Raw genomic sequence first — 27,211 nt, 5'->3', positions numbered from 1 at the left:
TGCATATTGGGACAGTTTTTGAACTTGTCTAAGCTTTCTTGCCATTATTCATTCATTCATTCATTCATTTGTTTATTTGTTCATTCATTCATCTTCAGTGAGCACTTTATTCTGGTCAGCAACGCAGTGCCTATCCCGAGATCACTGTGCATGAGGTGAGATACACCCAAAATGGGATGCTAGTCCATTGCAGGGAACCATGTAGACACTCATTCACACATAGAGGTAATTTAGCATAGCCACTCCACCCACTGGCATTTTTCAGGAAGTAGGTGGAAACCAAAGAACCTGGAAGAAACACATACAGACACAGGAAGAACATGTGTAAATCCCACTGCATCAGTGTGCCATGCACAAGGAAGATAGGTTTAAATCAATGTTTAAAAACAGTTTAACAATCGTGCTTGATCTGATCAAATTGTTCCAGCACCACACACACACACACACTACCATGCCACTGCCAGGTCAGTATCACTTGTGTGTTGAGAATAGTCTACTATCCAAATGATCAAATAACAACCGGTCAGCGGTAGAGCTATGATTGGTGTGTGTGACTGATAAAATGGTCAGTGATTGTAGATATAACTGAGTGTAGGTTATCATAAAGTTCACTGGTTGTAAAACAATTTGTTCATTCATTCATTCATTCATTCATTCATTCATTGATTCATTCATTCATTCATTCATATATCTTCAGGAAATGCTTGGAGCTGGAGCCTGAAGGATGATGGACGATACCAGGATAGAATGCGAGTCTATCGCAAAGTGCCATGCACACACACATCCACACACTTGTTCGCACCTAGGGTCAATTTTGAGTTGCCAATCCATCAAGTATGTCCTCAGTGCAACCTGTGGCAGGATGACATATTGGATTAGATCCACTACTTACTGGATGTTGTAACTCTAACCCTAAACCCTAACCCTTACTGACATACCGTCTCTGCCGTCGATCAATCTATCATTTTTCTTTGTGCATGCGCGATTAAATATTCATGCCGTTATCGAACCCTGCTACAGTGCACATGTGTTAGAACATCCAGAACGTAGTGGATCTAATCCAATACATCATCGCACTACAGGCTTCTTGAATCCATCCACCAGCATGTTTTTGGACAATGGGAGGAAACCAGAGAACCCAGAGGAAACCCACCCGGACACAGATATCATAACAGTTATGATATTATAATAATGAAAGATTTTTTTTTATCATGTCTAACCATAACACAGATATCCAAATCTAGACTGATTTATTTCAAAAGGCAAGACAAGAGGCTAAGGCTACAAAGTGTACAATCTTTTATCAGCATTTTATATGATCCAGTGTCCTAAGTTGCAGCTGGTTAAAATAATGAACTGACACATGATTGTGAATATTCTAGACAATTATTATATAACTATTATTATTATAAAGACAAGCAACAGGCTTGTGTGTTGTTGATTTGTAGCCCCACAGCTAAATCATCTCCCTTTTCCCCTAGCAAAGGAAGCTTTTCCAGCAAGGCTGCAGGCGGAAGGATACATCCGCTTAACGCCTTATTATGAGTGAGCCTGATGCACCCTGCCCAACTGTAGGTTAGCAAAAAAAACCAAAAGTGCCGAAGTGTACCATTGCATAACTTGTAGTGTTGTAATATAAGCACTAGATTTAATAAATGATTCCAGTCAAAGGTATTCTTCATTCATGAATGTTGTGCGGAAGAAAGAAGGAAAGAAAAGGGAAAAAAGAGGAACCGCGGACTATATGACGACGCGGATGTATCAGAAGCACACGAGTCGGTGGTGTAGTCAGGGCCATCTTTGCTGGTGCTCTGCGCTCGCGCTTTCCACTCATAAATACAGTGTAACACGCAAACTGATCGCATTAAAGCATCAGTTATACGACTAGCAAGGCTGCATTAAGGAAGCTACTCTCCTTGCTTTGTTTTTTTTAATAAAAAATTAATTGTCGCAGGGAAATCTGAGGGATTATAGCTCCATTATAATACACCATGGATGAGGAATATGATGTGATCGTCCTGGGCACTGGACTCACAGTGAGTAGCTTATATACATATACATATATATATATATATATACAAACATGCATACTCCATAATGTCGAGGTTGTACGTAACTTGTAGGTTTATTTGATATAAACACTTGCTGAGATATGATTGTTTGGCTGAGGAGAAATTTTTGTTGTAAATCGATGCTGCGTGATCATCAATAAGGCCTATTGCTGCTGACGCATCCTCAGGACCGGCGTTATTTTATTCCACACCACTATTCGGACAAATCCCGCCTCCTGCGCCATGATTGGATAGTATTTCCAGGTTCCTGTACTCCCATTACCTCATATCAGCAGACTTGTTTGTCGGAGTGGGTTGTTGACCAATCGTAAGGGAGGAGGCGGGGCTTGTCGGGATGCGGATGGGGAAAAAAAAAAATTGAAGCTCTATCGTTGTAGGCGGTGGGCTTCGTTGATAAGGCGTGACCCAGCGTTTCTTAACATATGGATATTTTATATGTATTTATGTATATACATATATATGTATAATAGTGTCGCTTATGTAATTTATTCTTGTGCATCTATCAGAGTTTGAGATATTAAAAATAAAAGAATAATGAATTTCCTGTTTTGTGGGCATCAGGTGTCATGATTGTGCATCAAAACAGAAAAAAAAAAAAAAGTCAATATTGTTTATTACATTATATGTATTTCTGTAAGCTCCCTGTTTAAGCATTATTTCACCCCCGAGCTAGTGCACTCCACTCATGAAGGGAGTAAGGAGCCATTTGGGATTCAGCCATTATGCCCTTTTCCTCCAGCATTAAACAAAACCTGGGTGTGAGAGACATTTACACCAACAGCACTGTTGTATTCAGCTGTATTAGCAGTTAGATCAACAAAATGCACAAACAAACAAACAAAAATCTCAAGTTAATTCTTTGGTAGCCACTGAGCTCGGTGTCTGAAATGAAGATGCACTGGGTGGAGCTGCATCCCAGAATGCAATGCATGAATTAGAATGTAGGCCTCAGGCCTTTCACCTTCATAAGATAATGAATTAAACTCAATAAGGCAAATCAAATATATTATTAGTTGGTGAAAAAAAAAGAATTTTATTTCTAACATTTGTCCTAACATTTTTTCCCCTGACTAATAATATTTATTATTATTATTATTATTATTATTATTATTATTGTTATTATTCTAATAAAATTGATTATTCAATTAAATTTTATTTGTAAAGCGCTTATAACGATGCATATTGTCACAGAGCAGCTTTACAGAAATATATAAATTCCAGATATAAATTTTAAATTTAGATATTTGTCCCTATATTATTTATGTTATTCTATTATTAATTAAAATGTATATTCATATGCTAATAACGCAACCACATTTGACTGTTTAACAGTCTTGCATGTGTACATTACAATAATAATAATAAAAATAATAATAATAATATCAATAATAATAATAATAATAATAATAATAATAATAGTGTTAATAGTAATAATAGTGTTAATAATAGTATTATTACTACTTGTTTTCTGTAGGAATGCATTCTCTCTGGGATCATGTCAGTCAACGGAAAGAAAGTTTTGCATATGGACCGGAACCCATATTATGGAGGCGAAAGTTCCTCCATCACCCCTCTGGAGGAGGTGAGGATACACATTTGCCATCCGCTCTGCCTAATAATGTTCTGTCAAAAGCTGTTTAGATTTAACTAGCATAGTATTTCAGATAGCACAAAGTGGATTGACCTTTTATTTATTAATTTATTTTTAAATTGCCTCTTACAGCTTTATAAGCGATTTGAGCTTCCGGATGGCCCTGCAGAGTCAATGGGCCGGGGACGAGACTGGAATGTTGACCTCATCCCGAAATTTCTCATGGCCAATGGTAATAAAGCAGCCATATTTAACTGTCTAACAAAATTGCATCTATACATATTAAAATGTATCTCATACATGAGTCGTATTTATATCACAGCGCTGTTGATTTCTTAAAAGGTCAGAAGGTGTTGATTAACTTTTTATAACAGCAGCTTTGGCAATAGTGCCTGCTGTAATTCCAAACACAGGTTTATATTAATGCACTCGTTCTAATGTTATTGTTTCTATAGTAACGGCGTACACTGGGACTTGTATGGTGGACGCTCACATAATCTAAAACTAATAATAAACTCCAAAGCATGTTGTTTACCAAAGAAAAACTTGTAATCATTGATATGGTGAACGAGTCTCCTGCGTGAGCGCTTTGTCACAGTCGGGATGTTTTCCGACATGGGAGAGTCTTCATGGCAGAGATCACTTTGCACTTCTTGGTAACATAATAACAAAAACTGCATTTTTAATCTTATTACGTTCAAGAGCAAAGTGATAACAGGATCTGACTTGTTTTGTGGACGTTCCAAAACAGTAAATGCAACTATAAATATAAAAAAAATTATGTTGTGTTAATCATTCATAAATTAAAAATTGTAATCTTTGTCAAATTTCTATGGTATAAAAGACTTGCTGGTATTGGAGAGTAATTGACTTCAGGGTAGTAACAGTAACGCAGCTTCACATTGGGCCACATTTACAGCATTTGACAATACCCTTGTCCAGGGCAACATACATTCATCTCATTTTCTACAACTGAGTAGTTGAGGTTTAAGGGCCTTGCTCAAGGGCCCAGCAATGGCAGATTATCAGAGCAGGGGTTTGAACTCAGAACCTTCCAATCCATAGTCCAACATCTTAACCACTGAGCTACCACTGCCACATCACACTGCTCCGTTATTGATTATTTTCCTATAACAACATCCCCTGTTGTGTTATATTCCTTATATAGTTCATAGTTTGACTTCTAATTGGTCAGATTCCCTTTGGTTAAATAGTGCTGAAATTTGTCTGATATCTACAGGGCAGTTAGTTAAGATGCTCTTGTACACTGAGGTGACCAGATACTTGGACTTCAAGGTGGTGGAAGGAAGCTTTGTATATAAAGGAGGGAAGATCTACAAAGTCCCATCGACGGAGACTGAAGCACTGGCATCCAGTAGGTTTCGTTTTCCACACTGTCTCACTACATACACTGAAGTGTTCACTGTATGTAAATGTTGTGTTATGTAGCAACTCCAGATTAAACTCCAGCACCAATCTCTTGATGTTCTGTCATCCACTTCCCGCAGATCTAATGGGAATGTTTGAGAAGAGACGTTTCCGGAAATTCCTAGTCTTTGTGGCCAACTTTGATGAGAACGACCCGAAGACTTTCGAGGGCGTCGATCCCAAGCAGACCACAATGGGAGAGGTGTATAAGAAGTTTGATCTGGGCCAGGATGTTATTGATTTCACGGGACACGCCTTGGCCCTCTACAGAACAGACGAGTATGAACTTGTTTTAGCGCAGTTATCATTACTATTATTATTATTACTATCATTATTATAGACATTTTGAAATGGATAAGAATAATGTGAACAGTCTTATTTGGGAATTAAGATTATTTTAACTCGGTCTTGATCAAACTGAAAGAAAGTTCTGGAGATATAGTTTATAGTTTACTGATGTAGAGTTTACGATATGGCATAGACCTGAAAACAATGCCTTTCTTCTTTCTCGGGTAAAACAGTGGTCAGAACAAGCGTGAATAAAATTAGCCATCAGACAAAGAAAAGAAAATTCACTAAAGGGGAAAGGACTCAGAAGTACTAATTTATTAATCTCAAATGCAAAACTTTTTATTTGAACTTTTCTGTCTTTCTACTTTTAAAACTTTGTTTCTTCTCTGGCTCGGAGGAGAACCAAGCCATGATGCTGACTTCTTTCAGAGCATGTGATTGGCCGTGTACGTTTATATTTATCCTGGATGATGATTAGAAATTGTTACACGTTTATCTCTGAACCTTTATATATGTAGTTTTGTTTCCCAAATATTCCATCAAAATCTGTTTAAAATCTGTATGAACTCATTTTTAACTCAACAAAATGCCAGATGGAACCTTGTAATACTGAGGTTACAAACTGTCTGTTGAAAAACACACTTTCTTGACAGTTGTAACAAACTGAATTAGATTGACCCTGCAAATGCTAACAAACATTCCTTTAAAAGCTACACGTTGCGAATAAATAAAAACAGTTGAAGCAGGTGTCTTTTATCGCTGAAGGTACCTTAGAGTTTTGTCTAGACAATGAATGATTAGGTGGTAGTTATGTTCCCATAGTTGTTACTGTGGTTTTGCTGTGTGGTGGGGTGTGAAGGACTCACATTTGCTTCTGGTAGCTGTTACTTTCACTTTGTGTCAACTCTGGTTATTATTTAATAGCAATTATTTTGTCTGGGGGAAAAAAAAGTTTAAGATTAACAAGGTTTTAAAGGTGGCTACTAAGAAGAGTTAATGAATGGTAAATTAATTTCTAGTCATAACCATCGTTATATCAGAAAACTGAGTGCATCATTTTAATTTTCTACATCAAATATGTCTTGAAAGTCAGGATTTTCTTTGGGATTTTCTCTTCAACAGTTACCTTGAGCAGCCATGCCTGGAGACTATTAATCGCATCAAGCTGTACAGCGAATCGTTGGCCCGCTACGGGAAGAGCCCTTACCTGTACCCGCTGTACGGCTTGGGGGAACTGCCTCAGGGCTTTGCCAGGTGAGCAAAACACAGTTCCAGCACTTTAACCCATTTTTCTACCAACCTGGTTTATATGTTTAGTGACTTTCCACCACAAAAAAGTCACAAAAAACACTTCCTGAGACAACATGAGGAAGTAACCTCAAGAGGAACCAGACTCAAAAAGAGGAACCTCTGCAGTGTGACAAAAGATAGTGGGATTATAAATAATTACTCTTCTACAACTGTATACTGTAAAGTCAAACAGTACTAAGTGTTGAAAGGAAGTTCAGTGTGAGCAGATTGTGAATAAGAGTCCTGGGATGAGCACACGACAGCCTATATGATTACAGCAGCACTTCTTAGGTACAAATCTAAAGTATCCATTTCATTACTGTACATAATCATGTGGTTCTTCACAGGGTTTCTCGTATTTCTTTTATAGACATGTGAACATGGCCATTGCATTATTCTGTGTTTGTGTTAACAGGCTAAGTGCTATTTATGGAGGAACCTACATGCTTAACAAGCCGGTGGACGAGATTGTCATGGATGGCGGCCACGTCATTGGAGTAAAATCTGAGGGAGAGGTAAACTCAGCTTTTCTCAGCTCACCGTTTACCTTGTGCTGTATTGAGACTGCAGTTCGCTGACATGACTTTATTTGGTCAGCTAACAGAAATGATTATGAAAATCGACTGTAAACATATTGATTACATGGTTTTACATGGAAATCAACGCTATTTCGATTCACTTAGGATTTTCGGATTTGATGTGATGTAGCACAAATAGAAATGATGGCCGTTACCAGGTTATTGAAGAATGCTGCCAGTCTCTGGAGGTGCCAATATTTACGATTTAGCCACAGCATTTACAGTAAAAGTACGCACCCAAAAAGTACACTTTTCTACATTTTCAGCTAAAGCTGCAGTCAGACCAAACGTGAATAACATTAACCTGGCAGAAAAGGCAGTGCGCTGTAGGGGAAAGGACGCAGCACGTGTATTTGCTTCTGCTACCAGTAACTTTTGCTTCTTGCCCTCTTAATCAAGGGAACAAAACCTTCTGTCTTTTCCTATCAGATTGCACGATGCAAGCAGCTGATCTGTGACCCCAGTTACATCCCGGACCGCGTGCGCAAAGCGGGCCAAGTGATTCGGGTCATCTGCATCCTCAGCCATCCCATAAAGAACACTAACGATGCCAACTCGTGTCAGATCATCATCCCGCAGAACCAAGTTAACCGCAAGTCAGGTCAGTGCTGAACACACGACTTGCATCTCCAGCTTCACCTCTTTGCGTATATTGTTGCATTAAAACATTTTATTTTATATCCCTTTCTTTGTTAAAGTAAAAACCTTTAAGTAAAAAAGTTGAATAAAAACAGTTTTGTTGTCACCTTTATACCAAAATGTAATACAGTAATACAAACTTTATACCATTAAAAAAAAAAAAAGTTGGGCATTGTGAGGAGATATTTTAGCCAGTTCTGTTGTATTCTCGATTCTGATTGGTCAGAAGGTGTTGGTTAACGTCCTATAAACGTTGCAATTCAAATCACAGACTTATATTAATGTGCTTGTTTCCATAGTAACAGCTCATTCAAAGGGACTTGTCTGGATAAAAACATGTTATATAACAAACACATCTCCTCATTGATATGGTGGAGACTCTTGTATGGAGATGTTTATGTAACATTTATGTAAGGTGTCTCCAGTGTCTGCACTTTAACAGTAACAGTCAGTAAGTTTTCCACCAAGGGAAAGCCTTCATCCAGGTCTGTATATATTATATTATATAATTATATTATATTATATAATTATAATATAAAAACACACCTGAGCTATCAGCATAGTGCAAGATATTGTACAGTGCACATGCTACAGACAATATCTTAGATCATCTCCATGTATACCTTGAAGTTTCTGTATAGTAATTACACAATAACACCACTAGAAGGTGTGTTTGCATCATTTCAAGCTGGTCACAGTTCAAATAAAATGAGAATTTTTGACCTAGACTGTTTGCATAGTGAAACAGCATCACTTGATCAGTGTGTATTTATGTACTGTGACATAATGCTCATTTGTTGTTTTGTGCACAGATATCTACGTGTGTATGATCTCCTATGCCCATAACGTGGCGGCCCAGGGCAAGTACATCGCCATTGTGAGCACCACTGTGGAAACCGCTGAGCCTGAAGCTGAAATTGAGCCTGCACTCGAGCTGCTGGAGCCCATTGACCAAAAGTATGTTTTCTGCATACTCACTATTTCTTTACTTACACTTTTCTGCAGGGGGTATATTACAAGGTGGGGCTTTAATTACCACAAAGTGTGAAGAGTTCATTTTTTTCTTTTCTTGCTTATCACATCTGTTTCAATTCAATGAATGTTTGTGTGTATGTATATATATATATATATATATATATATATATATATATATATATATATATATATGTATAAGCTTAGCATCTTCATACATCTCTTGACATCCAAATAGATTTTATAGATTAAGTTTAGTTACGTTCTAAGAGTTAAGAAAAAAGGAATGAAACAGCCGTTCGCTTTCATGCTCCAAAAATCTCAAATCTAAGTCTGATAACTGTTATAACATTGCAGTGTCTTTTGTTTTTACTTTTTATATACTAAATTGTTATTTTGTATACACTCTCAAGCTCTTTGAACTGAAATTTATTAAAGGTGATTGAAAAGTACTAATACTACATCTACTACTACTACTACTACTAATTAGTAGTAATAATTCATTATTAATTATTAATTATTTTACAACCATAATATTTGTACATTTTTAAAATTATGTATACATTCATTTACAACTATATAGTAGTTAATTATGAACTATTATACAACCATAATATTTTATATTATTTTTAGAACAGTTTTACAACTATAATCATATTTATTATTATTATTATTATTATTATTATTATTATTGTTGTTGTTGTTTATCATTCTGTCTTTATCCTGTAGGTTTGTGGCTATCAGTGACATGTACGAACCGACAGATGATGGGTCAGATAGCCAGGTGAGTGCTCGCGTTTTTATATTTTCCAGCCATACCTGAGTAAATAAATGCAGATGCAGATGAATAAGCCTTTTTGGTGTCTTGCAGATTTTCGCGTCGCGGTCTTACGATGCCACCACTCACTTCGAGACGACCTGCAACGACATCAAGGACATCTACAAGCGCATGACTGGCAGCGACTTCGACTTCGAGAACATGAAGCGCAAACAGAACGACGTCTTTGGGGAGGAAGAGCAGTGAGGGAGGGAGACGAGATGGAGGGGAGGAGAAGGCAGTAGTTGTGGACAGCTGTGAGTGGGACCGATTTGAGTGTTTGGGCTTGATTAGTAGTTGATTTGTAGCTGGTATCAGTAAAGCAGGATTGTAGCAATCAAACCAGGCTGCAGGTGTAGTTCAGCTGTCCTACATTTTCCTTCTACTTGTCTAACTCCTTGCTTCCTCCTCGCTCTCAGCTCCTTTTTTCCAAATTATGTACATTTTAGCACACAGGCACAACGCTCTTACGCTCACGTTCCCCTGGCTCATCCTTCACAAAGCAGTCTTACATTTTTCGTGAACATGGTATGCATCATTTCCGAGCTACTATCTTGTTGAAGTGAAACATATCCAAGCCTTATTTATTTGGTAGTTGTTTTGGTTAATGAATGATGCCTTTCATAGCAGCCCTTGTGTGTTTACAAACTCCATTAACACTAGGAGCAAGAAGATATCTTGTGAAATTGCTATAAACACAAAAAACAAGTATTTTTAGTTCCCGAACCATTTATAAACAGGATTGTTAAATGAACACACTAAGAGAATCACCTTTAAAAGCCTTCGACTAGCTGAACGTGTGTGTTACTGACAAGTGTAAGGCTGTACTCTGATGATTTTGCACATACACATTATGAAACATCATTCAAATGTCATAACAAAAGGAAGCTGATCTGACCGATGGACGATTTGTCTTTAATATATATTATCAGTACGCATGCATGCATCTTTCATTCAGCACCTTTCCAAACGACACTGCTTTGAACCTAAAACCTCTACAGACACGCTCGGCTTATTTAACCGTTGGATAAGGATGGGTATGAGACCACATATGCAGTACGGAATTGGAGTTTAAAAGCCATTAACATAATATTTCCGTTGCCCGCGTAGAAGCCGTGTTCAGGATCTACAGCAGCAGCAGTTTGTATAGGAATCATGGTAATGTGAATCTTACCTTTAATATATATTGTGCCCCCGTTGTGGTTCGACACTTGTATATCTTCTAGGTGTTCTGGTTTGTTAAACTAGGCTGGACCCTGGTCTAAGAACTTAGAGTTGTGTGTTCTCTTCTTTCTTCGTGTTGATTTTGATAGAAATTGTCCTGGAGTGGTTCTTCCCATCATGCTTCTTCAGCCGCAGCAATGATTTATACTTCAACACTGTATAAAGACTTAACATTCATGTTATGTTAGAGTTTTTTAAATTACACAAGGAATAGGACTTTCAGACTTTTCCTTGTGTTATTTATAAATGACCAAATTCCACCGAAGGTCCATTCCAGCTTTTAATTCTCAAAAAGTGCTCTTTGTGTCTTTTTTTTTTTTTTTTTTTACATTACCGCAGAAGGTTTTGGTGGACATCTCATCTCACAGTGATGCTGTTTGAATACTATGCTACTATAAGCACACACACTGGTACAATTTCCTCTTCTTTCCTCCAAGTGAATTATTAACTGACCAACAAAAAAATTAACACTGGAAACTGGATCAAATAGCATTAATCTTACTGGTGAACGTAGCTCTTATTGAAATTGACCTATTATCTGTTATTATGTTGAACTCTAGTAGCTGTTTAAATATTATTTTGCACTTTATTTATTTTCCTGTATGTGTATCATGGAACTAAACACTTAACACTGGCATATGAACGTGAAACAGTTGATGACTAAGATGTGACTTTATCACAAGTGTTTGAGCAGTCTTGTGCAATGAATGAAAAATGAATTCAAATGTGAATAAAATGCTGAAAATACGAATGCCTTTGGTTTCTTTCAGGAAATAAAACTGGGTTTGTGTACCACTCTTCCAAAAATACACATTTAATGGATTATTTTGTATACATATATGTTTCTACAAAATAACTATAAGCATTACATAAAAATCCTTGTTTTGAAATGTAATCTATATATTTTTATCATTTCCTGAAACAAAATCAGTACCTGAAATATAGTTCTTAATGGTATGATTGTTCAGACTGTAGCTTTTCATCCTGAGTGCAATCCGATTCAACTCCTGGATTCTTCAGTCTTTAAGCAACTCGTCGTATTTTCTATACAGACATTAAAACTTTCCACAGTGTCACTTTTCCATACTGAACACCCTCTATGCTTACATGTTAACTGAGGGTAAATATGCCACCCTCGCACTGTAGTGTCCTATATTCTTCTATGGCCCTGCTATGAATCAGTAGACATGAGCTTGAAATGTAGCCACAGGGCATTTAAAGGTCATCCACCACATAGCTTTGGTAAGGCCGCTCCAGGAGCCGTTCCACTTCCACCTTGGGCACCACCCAGCACTGGGCCGAGTGGCGCTTATTTAGTGTGTTCTTCAAAGCCTTATCCTGTAAAGAGACTGGAATTTGTTCGTCCCCTTTCATGAGTAATCCCAAGGCCAGAGTACTGTTGTTGCTGGTCTGACCGTGGTGGAACATGGCACCATGTCTGTCTGTTATCCTCACCACGTCTATGGTGCTGTGCTGGAACTGGCCTGGACGAAGAAGAAGAAGTTCTCAGGTTCAGATTTGCACTATTATGCTGTAGTAGCATGCTTAATAGTGCTCCTTTCCAGTGTAGACCTACAGCCTAACAGCAGACCTATTCATACCAGTTGCTAATAATGCTATGTTGACTATGCTGCATAATAATGAAATCTAAATTTATGCCTACACACTGGTTTATTTCATCATGCATTTTCTGTAAGTGCTTTATCCTTGTCAGGATCATGGTGTAGCTAGAGCCTATCCAGGGCTTGAGGTGGGAATTGAGGTGGGAACACATGCTTTCACACCTTCACTCACACCTAGGGAGAATTAAGCATAACCAATTTACCTACAAGTATGTTTTTGGGAGGCAGGAGGAGACCAGAGATCCCAGAGGAAACGCACATGGTTGCGGGTTAGAACATGCAATATAGACAGTAAACCGAGCTCAGGATCAAACCAAGGACCTGGAGCTGGGAGGCAGCAACACTAAAATGTGGTGAAGAAGAAGAAAATTTTGCGCTACATACCGAGTAGACCTTGCGTTAAAGAAGATAACCCCTCGCCATCGGCTATGTAGAATCCTAGATGCTCCATCTGGAAATAGGTGGGGTGACTATATCGATGGATCAGAACCAGGAACACGACGCCTTTTCCGAGCTCAATCCAGCAGCTCTGGTGTCCATCGAGCACAATCTTCAAGCCTGGGAGTGTCACAGATCCCTCCTGTCTGGTAGACAGAGTTTCAAGCCCTTCTCCCTTCACTACCACTGAGTCTATCATAACGGTGATCTTGATTCCACCTTTGGAAATTCTGATGGTTATCTTGTCAAAGAAGGTGCGAGTGCGGTCCTCGATTCCAATCTTAGGAGGAGCCAACATCAAATGGCCATTCACTGTAATGCCTGCAGGGCGGGGTGTATAAGACATCCTTTTTTACTAATAATTAATGAAAAAATCATTTGAAAAATATATTTGGTTTACTGGAATTACATTATGGTCTTGTTGACCTGAGAGTACAAAGATCAAAATGGTATGGTGCACACATATACCATTAAGAATATTTAGAATTGCTGATAATTTAGATCATTAATTAAAATGTTTCATCTATTGTATTATAAAACAAAGTAATGGCCAGGCCAAATGAAGCATCCATCTCTAAGTTGTGAACAGAACATGAGGTTTAAGTAAGGAATAAAACCAATTTTAAAAAAATCCGTTTATGTGGAGCTTCCGTTATACAAGTTCCTGTGTAAGTTGTTACTATAGAAACTGTAATGTTTTAGAATGAACCAATTAATATAAACCTTGCAGCAAAGTTGTAACTATTGGCAGAGCTGCTGCTGTATACAACGAACACTGTTATATTCACCTCTGACTGGGTCCTCCAGAAGACGTAACACATCATTGGCCTCGCCATCAACAGTAAAACACAGATTTTCATGTATCTTTGGGAGCATAACAACAAAATGGGGGTCTCCATCCACTTTGAAAAAAAAATAAATAAAAGGTATATGAAAAGGAATTAGTGACTTTTCAACTATAATCCTCAAAACAATGTTCATATCCTTCCAACTATATCTGTTTATTCAGCACAAATGATTTATCATCATGAAAAATAAGGAAAAATGAAAAACCGACCTGAGGAGGAGAAGATTCCCACAGAACTTATGATATCTGTGTCGTCTGGTGTGGCTGGAAAAAAATACAAAAAAAGAGAAATTGGAAATGAAATATTCATACTGTAAAAGACTACATAAGATACAATGTATTTTCACAAAGTCTTGTTATAAATGACTGAGAAGTAATATATTCCTTGAGGCTGTCATATTGGTCATGCAGCATGCTTTCTGACTTACAGGAATCATAATGGATGATGTAGTCAGTGTCGTACTCATACGAGACATCATACTCTACAAAATGGATTAAATTGATATTAATTAAATCTTGCCAGTGCAAAAAAAAAAATTGCATGTACAGTATATCAATCAATTTACATACCTTTGATATCATCAGCATCTGTACAAGTGATAAAGAATATTGTAAAGTTTTTATATGTTCTATGCATGTGTTATCACCAAAAAAAAGACATTTGCACAACCTGCTGGTCTGGTAAACCAACATTTTGCTGTCAACCAATCATTCACTACAAAATCACTCAGGCTATTGCCTATAGTGAAGTCACTGTAGTCATTTTTAACACGTATTCCAGAAATAAAAAAATAAACAAAACGTTTATTGAGATGTATCATTGACTAAATTATATCTATGGAGGATTGTAGCACCATGTGTTAAAGATAAATCACCACTACAAATACCAGCTAGAAGTCTAGAATGATGCAAAGGACTAAAAGTGTTTGCTTTACCTTTTGTCAGGATGGCTGTAGAAACATCTGGTAGACAGAGAAGAGAATGTTGAAGTAAATGCAGCCATAAAAAGTGAGTTGTTGAATTGGATTGAATTGTTTAAGATAGGTATTTCTTATACCATATTAACACAAAATATGCATAAACATATTTGCATGTTTACTATGACGTCATAAAAAGAGAATAAATTCAGCAAAGAAATACAGTATCATTCATTTGATGCTAACATTTTGATACCAAATTACATCTGTGCTCAAACAAAGTTTTGTACTAATGAATACTGCACACTTCTAGTGAATCTATTATAGCTCTTGTACTTGCCTTTCCTTTTTCATTGCATTTCTTTGTTCAAATATTGCGATTTGACAGATATACGCCAATGTTCCTTGTGCAGTTGTGCACACTTGCACAATGCCTTTTTAGGCAGAGCTCACTGCTCTGGAACTACAAAAAGAAGTAATAGAGGGCCACTGTGGCAAGTATCATTCTGCCCCATGCTTGCCAGGGTAACTGGGTTGCCAGGACCATATAATTTTACGCCATATTGGGCTAGTTTAAAAATACTCCAAGGCCAGCAAGATCTTTTTTATAGCCAATAATCTGAATTAAATCTAATAAAATTCCAAAAACAAAGGCAAAGTGTAAGTGCAGACAGTACATCTGTAATGTTCCTGTTAGAAAATATATCCCAAAGATTAAGCAAAGGGAAAGGGAGATTATGGTGTGGATAATGGCCATGCATCAAAAATGCGTGTGCACCACAGTGACCTTGTTTTTCCTGCAAAGGCTGAGTAAAAGAAGAAAAATGTGCGTCCTCTTTCCAATGCCTAAATTTTTGGGGGTCATTTCAGGTCTATTGTGTGAGCCTGAGTCCAGTAGGTTATTTTGTCTGCCGATTTGGATTTCAATAAAAAGCTTGCCTTTACAGCCTACTTTTTTCACTTTATGACAGCTAGCAAACATTTAATACATAAATTTAAAACAGAAACACACTGAACATTGTATATTATAATACTGCAGATGAAAATGCAGCCGTTACTAGAATTTCAAGGCATTTTTGCATGATATTAGAACTCACCTAAAATACCAGTAGCTTCCCAGAGATTGGGTGCATCTGTCATGCCTGGCATAGGGGCAAAGGAGGCAGCCAGAAGAGTGGAGATGTTTATTTCCTCATCAGGATCTTCAGGTGAAGCATTTGATGAAGGGACTTCCTGAAAATCTGGCTGCACTGCAGGAACATCAGGTGTGGCAAAACTGTCAGTGTCAGATAAGAATGCGGGTTTCTCGAGAGGCAGGACTTGATGTTTCTCTGAGCTGGGTGGTGTTGTGGTTTCAGCCACATTGGGCATTGCGACTGAACTCTTGAGAGGTGGAGAAGCTGTGCTAGTGGAATTGAGTGGGAGGAAAGTGGGAGCATCAGTTCTCATGGTGCTGGTGGGAACAGTGGGAGCTTTGCTCAAAAGAGGGGCAGAGGTGGTCTTAGATAAGTTGTGTGGTAAAGGTGTTGTCCTCTTGGGTGCTACATTTTTGTCTGGAGAAGGAGTATTTATTGGATGTCCAGGAATAGGCAGGTCTGGTCGAAGGGGTTTGGTGAGAGAAGGTTTACTGGGCTTTAAAGGTTTGCTTGGCTTTTTGATCAATGCCTCGGTAGCAGAAGTCATTTTAGAGGTACTTGACATTTGTGTAGGTGTGGTGGTCACACTTGCTGTAGTGGTAGTGACAGGCTTGGGTGTAGTCGTGGTTGTAGAGACAGTAGTTGGATTTGGCTCATCAATATCTGGTTTAACCACCACCAAAGAGGTGACTGGAGTGACAAAATTATATTTTAGTGAAAGGTTGGTGGCCTTCTCTGCTAGCAAGCGTTGTACTAATGGATCTGAGCTGTTGAGTTTAGCCAACAAAAGCTCCTTGATAGTGTAATAGGCCCAGAGGCGATGCATAAAGTTGGAGATGCCATGCAGTTCCCTGGTACACCCCAGTGATGCTGAAGTCTCATTTACTTCAAGCTTGGCCAGTACAAACTCACTCTCTACCTTCACCTTCTGCTTTGTGCCACTTGCTGTCAATGAAACTTTCAGATCCTGTATGTCTGGCTTAATCTTCCCAGTGACTACCAGCTCAGAGCCTTGGAAGTAGTTGGGGAAAAGGGACCATGTGACATCATAAGCTTGGTCTTCAAGGTAGGAAAGCTGGATATCTGACAGTAGTGGACTCGCTACCTCATCATAGAAACCCTTTAATTGGAGTGCAGCATCAGCATCCTCATATACCTGAGGGCAGTATAAAAACATTTCATTGGTGATTTGCCAGTTATCTGCTTTTAATCTTAATGACTCTTGGTGTACCTGTTCTCTCTCGCTTTTAAACATTCATAAGTACACAATCTAGTTCCTGTGTATCACTGAGAGCAAAACTTTGTGGCTGCATACCATCCGTGCTATCCCACGGTTCTCCAAAGCCAATCGTTTCAGTAGAGGAAAATCTGCATCATCTCCGAATGCCAGGGCAAACAGAGAGACTGAACCCAGCGCACTCTGAGCATTATGCAGAATAACCTCTTGTGCAGTCACTCCGATTGTAGCCTCTCCATCGGTCAGAAAGACGATCATGGGAACTCGTCGTGGTGTGGACAATTGGTTAGCAGGAGATGAAGAGGAGGAGTTGATCAGCTGTGCTGCTGAGAGAAGAGCCGCATTGATGTTTGTCCCTAGAGAGGAAGAAATGGAGGGAGAGAAAAATGTTATTAATGGTCTATATCAGGGGTGTCCACTCTTATCCAGAAACGGCCGGTGTGTGTGCGGGTTTTCATTTCAATCAAGCAGGAGCCACACCTCATTCTACCTTTTTAATCAGTTTATCTTGGCTTTCAGTAGATCCCGGTTTGGCCCTTTCCAGATAAGATTGGACACCCCTGGTCTATATATTTAAGTCAAATATATGACTTTATGAAGATTTGTAAGGACACTGATAGACACCTACAGCCATCTGCAACGATTTTCTTGACAAACTCCTTCGCATCCCGTATGTTCTGCTTTGTGGCCAGCACAGTGCGGTCTTTCTTCCAGATCTGCACTTTATCCGAAAACGTAATGAGATTGAAGTAGTCGCCCTCACGTAGGTCACCCAGGATCGTAGATATCGCTGCCTTAGTCTGGGTTGAGAAAAAGCATGTAAGATGCCTAGTTACTAGCCAGGAATTATGTGTTGAATTTAATCACATTTTCATAATTGATAAGATGACACCTTTATGACACCTGTTTGATCTTCGTGCCGATCATGGAGCCACTGATGTCAATAACGAAGATGATATCTTTAGAAACTACCGGCAGGCCCCGCGGGGAAAAGTAATGAACAAAGAAACCGTCATGCACCTGAAAAGAAGAGGCAAAGGAACCAAATGTGAAAACCTCATATTGGCACAGCATGAAGAGTCACTCTGTGTATGTATGACAGTGTCATAACCTGGATGTCTCCCATGAGATCTCTTTGCTCTACGTCATACTGGAGGACAAAGTCTGCATTGATGCCTTTGGGGGAGATGGTCCTCTGCTGCTGCAGGCTGGGGTTGTAATGAATGTGAGCACAGTGTAGGTTCTGCTGCACCTGAGTGGAGGGGGGTGCTTTGGCCTCAGCTGCAAGCATGTGCAAACAGTTTAAGAGCTTCAGCATACTGAAATCATTAAAGGTTATTAAAGGAACTGCCTTGATAAAAAAAAAAAAAAGCCTAAAAGGCTCCTTGATCTCAATTAGATGTTACTGCTAGCTGTATCTTCTTAAAGGAATCTTCTAAAAGAAACCACACCAAACTGGGAGTACAGATGTAAGAGTTACTAAAATAACACAGTATACAATTTAAAAAAAACAGCCTTAGCATACAGTGATGGAACCACGAGTTTCAGTCCCAACTACTGTGATTATGGACAATTTAATGTATGTCCTTAATTTGCACCTTGGTCAGTGTTGGTAAGCAGACGACTGGTCCTGAGTGGTAACACTTTGATGAAGCTGATTTCACTCCTCTCCGCTATACTAACATCCACAGAGAGATTCTGCACAGGCTGCCCAGGCCTGAGGCCCAAAGCCAGCTCATAGCGCCCCAGCCGTCGTGTCAATAGCTCCTCATACGTCAGGGAAAAGTGCATGTGGACTCCAGGAGGCACGCTGACAGCCACCCGAAACTTCTCAATCTCCCGCTCCCTTTAAACCAAAGGAACACAATACTAAAACAGTAAACCATGAACAACTCAACAACTCTATGGCACTTTTAACACAGCCCCATTTATGAATAATGCTAAATAATATCGTAATTGAGCCTATTATGAAAAACATACTGCCCTGCAAAAATTTTCAATAAGAAAACATTTATAGACTGCGGTGTGCTTTAAACCAGGAGTGTCAAACTCATTTTAGGTAATGGGCCACATTACAATTCGTCCAAGTTCAAGTGGGCTTGAAAAAAAAAATGAAGCATTTATTATTATTATTATTATTATTATTATTATTATTATTATTATTATTGAAGTGGGGGATATAGTCAATAGTCAATATATAGTTTGCCTAATTATTTACAAATAAAAAACTTAAAAGAAGTTGCATAAGTATTCACCCCATTGCTGTGAACCCCCTAAATTAGATTTCCATATTACAAGATTTACATATCATTGGCACATTTTGTAAGTAGGTGAGTTTATGTCCCTGAGTTTATTGCTCTATTTTGGCCCCTGGTGGAATAACACAGACTCATTATTTTTTCAAATCTTTAAATTCAGTTCCAGTCCACAGGATGATTTTAGTTTAGAACACTCATTAAATTCACTTGATGGATCAGATCAGAAATGTTTTCGCATCGTTCTCTGTCTGACACCCCTGCTTTACGTACATATACGTAGACCTTTAACAAAAATTTTAAGAAACATGGCCTATAGCATTTTCAAGTGGATGTCTGCTCACTCAGTCAATGCCAAAAGAAACATGGCGTAATCCCAGCAGAGGAGGTATCAAATACACTTTTGGACTGACTTGGTGGCAACAAGTCCTGTTGTCTTCCCCTGCTTCTTGGCGTCATCGTAGATCTTCTTGGCAGCAGCTCTCTCCTTCACTTCGGCCACATGGACTTTACCATTAGATGTGCTGAGGTGTTATTTACAAGAAAGAAAAAATAAAGAATAGTTCAATCTAAAGTAAATACTCATGTCAAATCCATGACAGAATCCAAAGTTCTGGTGAACTAAGGATTATTTGGATTATTTGCATTTTGCATATTTGCAATCCATTTACTAACATGCATTTAAAGAGTAAATGTAACTGCCTGGTCAGGGCCATGGGGATTTAAATTAGGCTACAGGTTTGTTTATATTTTGGGAATTAGAACCACCTAACTTGGTTAGAAAATATTGCAATCAGGTACAAATGTTGAGCAAACGAGATTTAAAAAACATTTCTAGTTGAGACAATTATGCACTAGAATGAAGCAGCTGAGGTTGAGGAACTCTCAGAGCCAGAATTCACACACCACACTGACTCTGCTGGCATTTCTACCTCTGGGATTGTGTTTTTTCCAGTGTGTTAAAAAAAAATTTCTGGTTTTGGTCAGAAGTTTAAATCCAGATACAGATTTAAAAGGTTTAAATCCAGATACAGATTCTGATACAGATACAGATGTTTAGAGCACTAAACAGACACAGATACAGATTGTGGCATTATGTTACACACCTACCTCAGGTTACCTTATACCACCATTTCCCCATATTCTTTTCTCCCTCCCTAACACCAGTTAAACACACTGTGTATCCTGTTTAAGGTGGTGCGAAGAACCTAAATATAAAGCTGACCCCTCTACCTAAACATATTTACATAAAAATCACCAAACCCACCAAAATAAACTGGCAGCTTTGAAGCAGGGCTTGTTTCAGACAGAGCAATATTGAAAGGGGAGTTTAAGGGCCAGTGGAAAACAGACGCAACAGTATGTGTGCTGTGTGAGTCAACGAGAGATCTGGAATAGCTGTTCATGGCAGAGTGAGATGATGAACACAGAGCTCTCATTTATAACCCGCATAACGTCAGTTACCTAAAGACAAGTATCGGCATGTGTATATATAGTTTTGTTATCGGGAATGTGTATGTATAGCTTTGTGTGCGAACCTTTGTGTGCAAATACAGACGTATTTGATTCGTATGTGAAGTGTTCAACCATCGCTTTATAACTAGAACTGCTCCTGGGTGTAAGTGTGTAGGTGTATTGTACTTGCATGTGTACTCAATGTGTTTGTGTACACGTAACGTTATGTGAGGGTGTATTCCTTGGCCATGTGCCTTAGTAAACTCCATTGGGCAAGAGGAGGAGGAGAAACATGGCTAGCTCTTGTCATTTGCTCTGTTAGCTCTCTGACTTCTTTGCTACAAAGCCCACTATTCATCTGGCCTGAAGGTTCCCCATTCGTAAACCACTTCCACCCCCAAATTCAGCTCCAGCCTGCCATCTTCTTATTTGTGGGCATCTAGTTTACACCAAGGATTCTTTTTAAAGGAAAAGTGGTTTTCAGGCCTCTTAGTCATATACAAACGTGTCTTCTTTCCCCCAGCGGTGCTTAGAGAGAACTTCTCTGAAGTTTTATTTCGGGATTAGACCTCTTGCTGGTTTAAGGGTCATTTATAAACCTTTCATTTCTCTCAGAAATATTTCTTGTGCTGTCTTCAAATACCGTGTTATGAAGAATGAATCAGAGATATTTGATCACCTAATTTAGCTTGACTACGGTTTTTATTACTATTTGATACTTCCCCATGGGTAAACCATGGGTAAACTATATTTTATCCGCTGACACTTACATAATTATATACTAGGTACCTTATATAGTAATTAAGATGAGATGCCCCTTTATATTATATGAGATGCTTTGTGATTTAGTTTACATATAATTATATAATAGTGCTGTTGAATTCTCGATTCAGAAGGTTTTGATTGCTTTTCTACAACTGCCAGTCTATCAGTGGTGCCATTTGTAATTCAAATCACAGCCTTAAATCAATTCTGTCATTCTAATATGTTATTGTTTCTATAGTAAAGGCTCTTACACAGGGACTTTTTGTCTAAAACGGTTATTCCTAGGAGGCCCTTTTTTTTTTATTTTTAGTTCCTAGGTCAGTATTTTGTTGTTCAACACTTACGATTTAAGATGTGTACTGAATAGGAGAACAAAATGACTCACATGGTAAAGTTGGAGATGAAGGCTGAGGGAGGCAGATCAACCTCAAACGCTGCCTCTTTGGTGAAATGGAGCTGGTTCCACACTGTACTTTCTACTGTGGTGAGAGCATAGCGGGAGATGACGGTGCACCGCACGTGGTAATCTGTGATCTTCAGCTAAAGGCATCATAGATATTAAAGGTTAGGAAAGAGAGTACATAATAATGAAACTGTGCAAAACAATGAGTCACCAGCAGTGGATTTGAGAAACTCTCCTTTGAACTATAATATGTCTGTGTAGTTCATTTATTCCCGCAGTCAGACTGGCCAGTCATGAGATTTAATGGCAGCCCAAAGCTGTGTGTGTGTGTGTGTGTGTGTGTGTGTGTGTGTGTGTTTGCTTGGCCCTTGTTCAGACCACACTGGTCTGGCTATGGACGCCATGGTACCTGTAAAAATATTAGGAAAACCTTCCTTCATATGTGATATGCACATATATAGTATACTTTTACACCAGGTATCAGCAAATATAAAAATAACGTATTACAGAGTCTGTCCTTTTTATTCTGTTCTTGAATTGTTCATTTAGTTGCATTTGGAAACAGGTCTTGAGTAATTATTGATCATTATCCGATCTTATCTAGCCACAGGGTATGAAGGTTGCAATCTGATTGGCTCTCCATACTTCTGGTTTCTGAGAAAAAAACTTAACATAACACAATGATTTTTCAGAGCAAGATGTAGTCACTGGAATGGAATTTCAGTTCATCCAGTCTTTAAAGTTTTCTACAGTTTTGATTACAGCATTTATAAGAGTAAATGAGATATCCTTGCCAGCGGGGTTCAGGAAAAGTTCTGTGGCTGGTCGTCTGCAATGCCACTTTGGGTAAAGTAGGTGGCTCTTGGAGATATTTGGTGGAAAGAAACATACTGAAATATTTGGTAAACGCTAGAATTCCAACTGCAAGACTGTTTTTTATGCATTGAAAAAAAGTTAAGCCTGCATGAACCGCAATAAGTGTAATTAACAGTATAACTGACATTCATGCAGACTTCATAAGAAAAGTTGTAACAAAAGCCATAACTTCTCACATATCCTTAATTTACCACTTTGTACCAATCATATAAATTCTTATAAATTTGCTATTGGAATACTAGATTAACTGTTTGTGAGTGAAGACTATGTCTGTGATTGCGGAGAACTTGGGTGTTGTGGGTGTGGAAACTTTGGTGATGCATCAGGCATGGCTTTTCTCCCAAACTTCAGGCATTTCATAACTCTATTTACGGCAGATACATGAGTAAGACGTGACAAAAGGAGAAAATCAAACATGAAACTCATGTGTTTTTACATCATACGCAGGAGTATTTTGAGCGAGACAAACGATGTAGCAAATCCTCATTTTCTTTGGAAAAAAAATATTCCATATAAAATTATTATTAGCCCAAAATCCTTGGCAAGACAATCCAGTGTGTATATTATTAAAATAAACATGGGTTCATTTAACATATTTTCAATATTGTCAGTACAATTGGTCCACAGTGGAAAACTGTGGCAGATGTGGTCACAAGTTAATGAGAAAAATGATAAAATGCTGTGTGTATTTTAAAATCCAGTACTTACAGCAGGTTTAGCTGTGTTGCTCTGACGCCTTAATCTCTAGAGGAGAGGCAATACCACAAAATGACAGTTAGAGTTAGACCACTGATTTGAATCATTTTCAGAATTAATATTAGATTGCTTTTCTAAGAGACTGTGCATGACAGAAACCCATTCTTTAAACGTTTATGTCACATAGACACAAATTATAGAGTCCTGCCTTTTGTTTAGACTGGTGTTTGGCACACGTATGAATTACCTGACTCTAAAACAAGCATGACCAATGAGAGTTTGACTACAGGCTGTCATAAATATATAGTCATAAATTAAACTACTTTACATTAAAAATCATTTTATGAAATTATTAATCAGCATTAGGAGCCCATGATGGACCAGATTTTCATTTAAATGTAGTATACTACTGAAAAAAAAATGGGCTAAGAGACCAATGAACTATTAGAAAACACCCCTGTACTCTGCCCCAACTTTGCTCCATCACTCTGACGCCAGCGTGTGAGACGTGGTTGGGGCTCGACGTCGTATTAAAATAGACTGAATCAAAGCCATTCATGAAAGAGGTGCAAATGGAGGTAAATATCAGTACTGTACACAGACGACTTTCAGATGTTAATTTTACACATAAACGATTACTGTGTTAGTGTATTACCATATATCCTGGAGAGATGCAGGAAATACAACATAAACAGTGAAATGGAGAAAACAGTCAGTGTGTGCTTTGCCTGTATTTGTGCACATAATTCAAATAAAATCACTCTGACACTCAAGTCATACGTCATTTCATTGGGATGCAAGTGCAAACAAACAGTTCTCATAAGCGTTCTATTCTTTCAGTGTGCACATCTGTTTATACATTATATAGACTATAAACCTTAATGTCAAAAAGTCATATATTTTTGAAAGACAAATACCCAGAGTGTGCTATATCTGGGCTGTACATTCTGTACATTCACATGAATTTTTCAGCTGACTGTCTCATTGTCTTTTATGGTTACATGTATGACTTGGCAAAAGTTTAGTCTTCTTCAACTTAACTGTATAACTGCATCTGCGTGACTAATGTTCTTATGTTTATATATGTTTTTATCTTGGTGGGAATCAAAAGTCACCACAAGGATAGGAATGTCTGACAGTTTAGCCCTTCTGGGGACATTTGGCTTGATCCCCATGAAGGAAAAAAGTTTTTTTGTTACAAAAACTGCAGCTTTTATTTAAAAAATAAAAAATCCAAAAGGTTTCTATTTGTTACTAAGGTTAAGGTTGTTTTTTTCTAAGATGGTGAAGCATAGTATTAATTAGCTGCATTAAAACAATGTCAATAGAAGTTTCTCACAAAGATGTGTGTCTATGTTCAGTTGTAGCTCTCGCTGTTCTGTCTACACTCTAAAAACAAAAGGTTCCTGGAAGATAGGGTTTCTTCAGATCATACCCTCTAGGAATCTTCTTGCAAATGTGTATGTTTCCTATAAACTAATATCGCTAAGATCTCCTAGGTTCCCAGAACATGAGCTGTTGTTGTTGTTGTTGTTTGTTCCCAACTTGTCCTAAAACCCAGCAACATATGTTTCCCTATCAGAGAGCATGTTGTTCCAAGATCCTGTTGAGAAAAGTAAGAACTCTTGACTCTCATCTAGAGCTAGTAGGTAAATGGAAGGCCTCTTGAAGACCCCTTTCACTATAAATGCTTAACTTTTTCTGCAGAATTCTGCTTAACTGAATGGCTTGACATAATAGCAGCTGTCAGATGGATAAATGCAAATGGAAACACACAAGTACACTTTCTAACAAATCACACCAAGCTATCAGAAAATGTGCTTTTGCGCACAGACTCTATTCTTTAAAAAACGACAGAAATGATACCTCTTTAGCCTCATCACTTGATACATAAAATGAGATTATCTCTCTCTCTCTCTCTCTCACACACACACACACACACACACACATACATACATACATACAGCGCGCGCGCGCTCACCGTGAAAGCGGCGCCTCGTGCGTCTGTACGCGTTCCGAACTCCGCTGCTGCTCCAACACACACCACGGTCATGAGCAGCCTCACCGCGATCCTGTGCACATACACAACCATTTTCAAGCAGTCGAATGTCTCTGTTCAGCCTCCGTCAGCTTCATGCAACCCACACATGAAGCATTGTGTGACAAAAAGCTGTGCGTTTTCTTGCTGTCGAGGCGTAAAATCCCTCCCCGTGCTTCCACAAGTCATCCAGGTCTGTGCGCAAGAGAGTCTCGCGCAGTCTCGTACCTGTGGGAAGGCTACATACAGAGGAACAGAGGGGGTGTTTATTGGCACAAGTACAAGTGCAGCTCTCTGCTGGAAATTTCGCGCAATCCTGCCATCGTTTGGAGGCCTCAAGTATCCTCACACCGTTAACCCATGAATGCCCGCCTTGTTTGTGTGTGTGTGTGTGTGTCCCTCTCCATACAGAGCTCTGCTGATATGTGCAGCTTTTGTTCATTGATTGCAATCACGTGCACTGAGATCTTCCTTCTACTACCAAGGCATTTGAGATTGAATTCATTATACTGGGACAGTCTTTGAATTTCCACCTTATCTAAGCTTCCTTGCCACAAAGTGTTGACTAGCTACATGTGAAGGAAAAAATTTCTATCATATTCTAAAGAAGCTTACCCTTTGATCAAAACCATTTATAATGACATGTCCTCAATGCTACATTTGCTTTACCTATTTATGGCAGCAATAAATTAAATTTCAATAACAGGACGTGACAAAAAAAAGAAAAGTCTTAGTGGTACAGCGGGTAGCATTGCCGCCTCACAGCTCCCGAATCCCTGGTTCTATCCTGAGCTCGGGTCACTGTATCGAGTCTTGCATGTTCTTTATATGATGGCACGGGTTTCCTCTGGGTTCTCTGGTTTCCTCCCACTGTCCAGAAACATGCAGGTGGACTGACTGTGCTAAATTGCTGCTATGCGTGAATGTGTGTGCATTGTGCCATCCGAGTGTCCTTGGCATAAGCTCTGGAGCCGCAGAGACCCTGATCAGGATGATCAAATTAACCATTAACATATTCTAGTATGAGCAATACTTACTAAGGAAGTAAATTTACTTACATATTGAGGTGCTGTACTAAGTAACATTCAATCATTTATTTCTTACAGAAATAACAGCAATAGCAGGGTTTCATATCCAAAGTTCTATCCAATCTTTACTAAAATTCAATAGGAACAGATTAAGTAAAACTCACTATACTTACTATACTATACTATACTAATCACTGTTCTTACTCACTAGTACTTTTCTATTTTAACTTGACTGAAGAATTTCAAGCTTCAAACTGTAGCAGAGTATTTATTTAGATGACCTTTACCATCTCTGCTTGCAGTGGAACTATAGGAATTTAGTGAAAACACTTGAAATAGAAATGTGTGCTAGCTGTGGTCAGACTGTTGAGGTTATGAACTGTATATATGACAGATGAGCATTTGTTTGGTTGCTGTCCGAGGTCCTGATGTCTAACTCTAAACTCTCTCTCTCTCTCTCTCTCTCTCTCTCTCTGTCTTTCCCTCTCTGTCCATCTCTGTCTGTCTGTCTGTCTGTCTCTCTCTCTCTCTCTCTCTCTCTCTCTCTCCTACTCACCCATGTTTTGAGATAAGGCTAAAGTTGAAGTGAATCACAC

At 38.5% G+C, this 27,211-nt stretch overlaps 2 protein-coding genes across 3 annotated transcripts; one reads left to right on the top strand and one right to left on the bottom strand.

Moving 5' to 3' along the window:
- Positions 1–1,770: 1,770 nt before the first annotated feature.
- On the top strand, positions 1,771–11,649 carry gdi1 (GDP dissociation inhibitor 1). The gene is made up of 11 exons (XM_026920203.3): positions 1,771–2,036; positions 3,547–3,654; positions 3,796–3,895; positions 4,904–5,038; positions 5,172–5,370; positions 6,505–6,636; positions 7,088–7,187; positions 7,680–7,851; positions 8,702–8,846; positions 9,591–9,645; positions 9,733–11,649. The coding sequence occupies exons 1-11, from the start codon at positions 1,992–1,994 to the stop codon at positions 9,883–9,885; spliced, it is 1,344 nt and encodes a 447-aa protein (XP_026776004.1). The 5' UTR covers positions 1,771–1,991; the 3' UTR covers positions 9,886–11,649.
- Positions 11,650–11,675: 26 nt separating this feature from the next.
- itih6 (inter-alpha-trypsin inhibitor heavy chain family member 6) lies at positions 11,676–26,622 on the bottom strand. 2 transcript variants are annotated; one of them, XM_026920185.3, is made up of 17 exons: positions 25,531–26,622; positions 23,562–23,597; positions 21,960–22,114; positions 19,768–19,878; positions 18,698–18,945; positions 18,211–18,380; positions 18,003–18,119; positions 17,728–17,899; positions 17,178–17,455; positions 15,824–17,018; positions 14,745–14,771; positions 14,380–14,397; positions 14,238–14,291; positions 14,020–14,073; positions 13,751–13,864; positions 12,909–13,283; positions 11,676–12,386 (listed from the first exon to the last, which is right to left on the bottom strand). In XM_026920185.3, the coding sequence occupies exons 1-17, from the start codon at positions 25,639–25,641 to the stop codon at positions 12,118–12,120; spliced, it is 3,504 nt and encodes a 1,167-aa protein (XP_026775986.3). In that variant the 5' UTR covers positions 25,642–26,622; the 3' UTR covers positions 11,676–12,117. The 2 variants fall into 2 exon arrangements, with proteins under 2 accessions (XP_026775986.3, XP_026775987.3); XM_026920186.3 differs by lacking the exons at positions 23,562–23,597; positions 25,531–26,622 and having other exon boundaries at positions 19,699–19,878; positions 21,960–21,997.
- Between the last annotated feature and the right edge of the window lie 589 nt (positions 26,623–27,211).

Source organism: Pangasianodon hypophthalmus, chromosome 16 (assembly GCF_027358585.1).
Source record: "Pangasianodon hypophthalmus isolate fPanHyp1 chromosome 16, fPanHyp1.pri, whole genome shotgun sequence".
In the NCBI taxonomy this organism is placed as follows: Eukaryota; Metazoa; Chordata; class Actinopteri; order Siluriformes; family Pangasiidae; genus Pangasianodon; species Pangasianodon hypophthalmus.
Note: the sequence above shows the minus strand (reverse complement) of the source record. Positions and strands in the feature narration are given on the sequence as shown.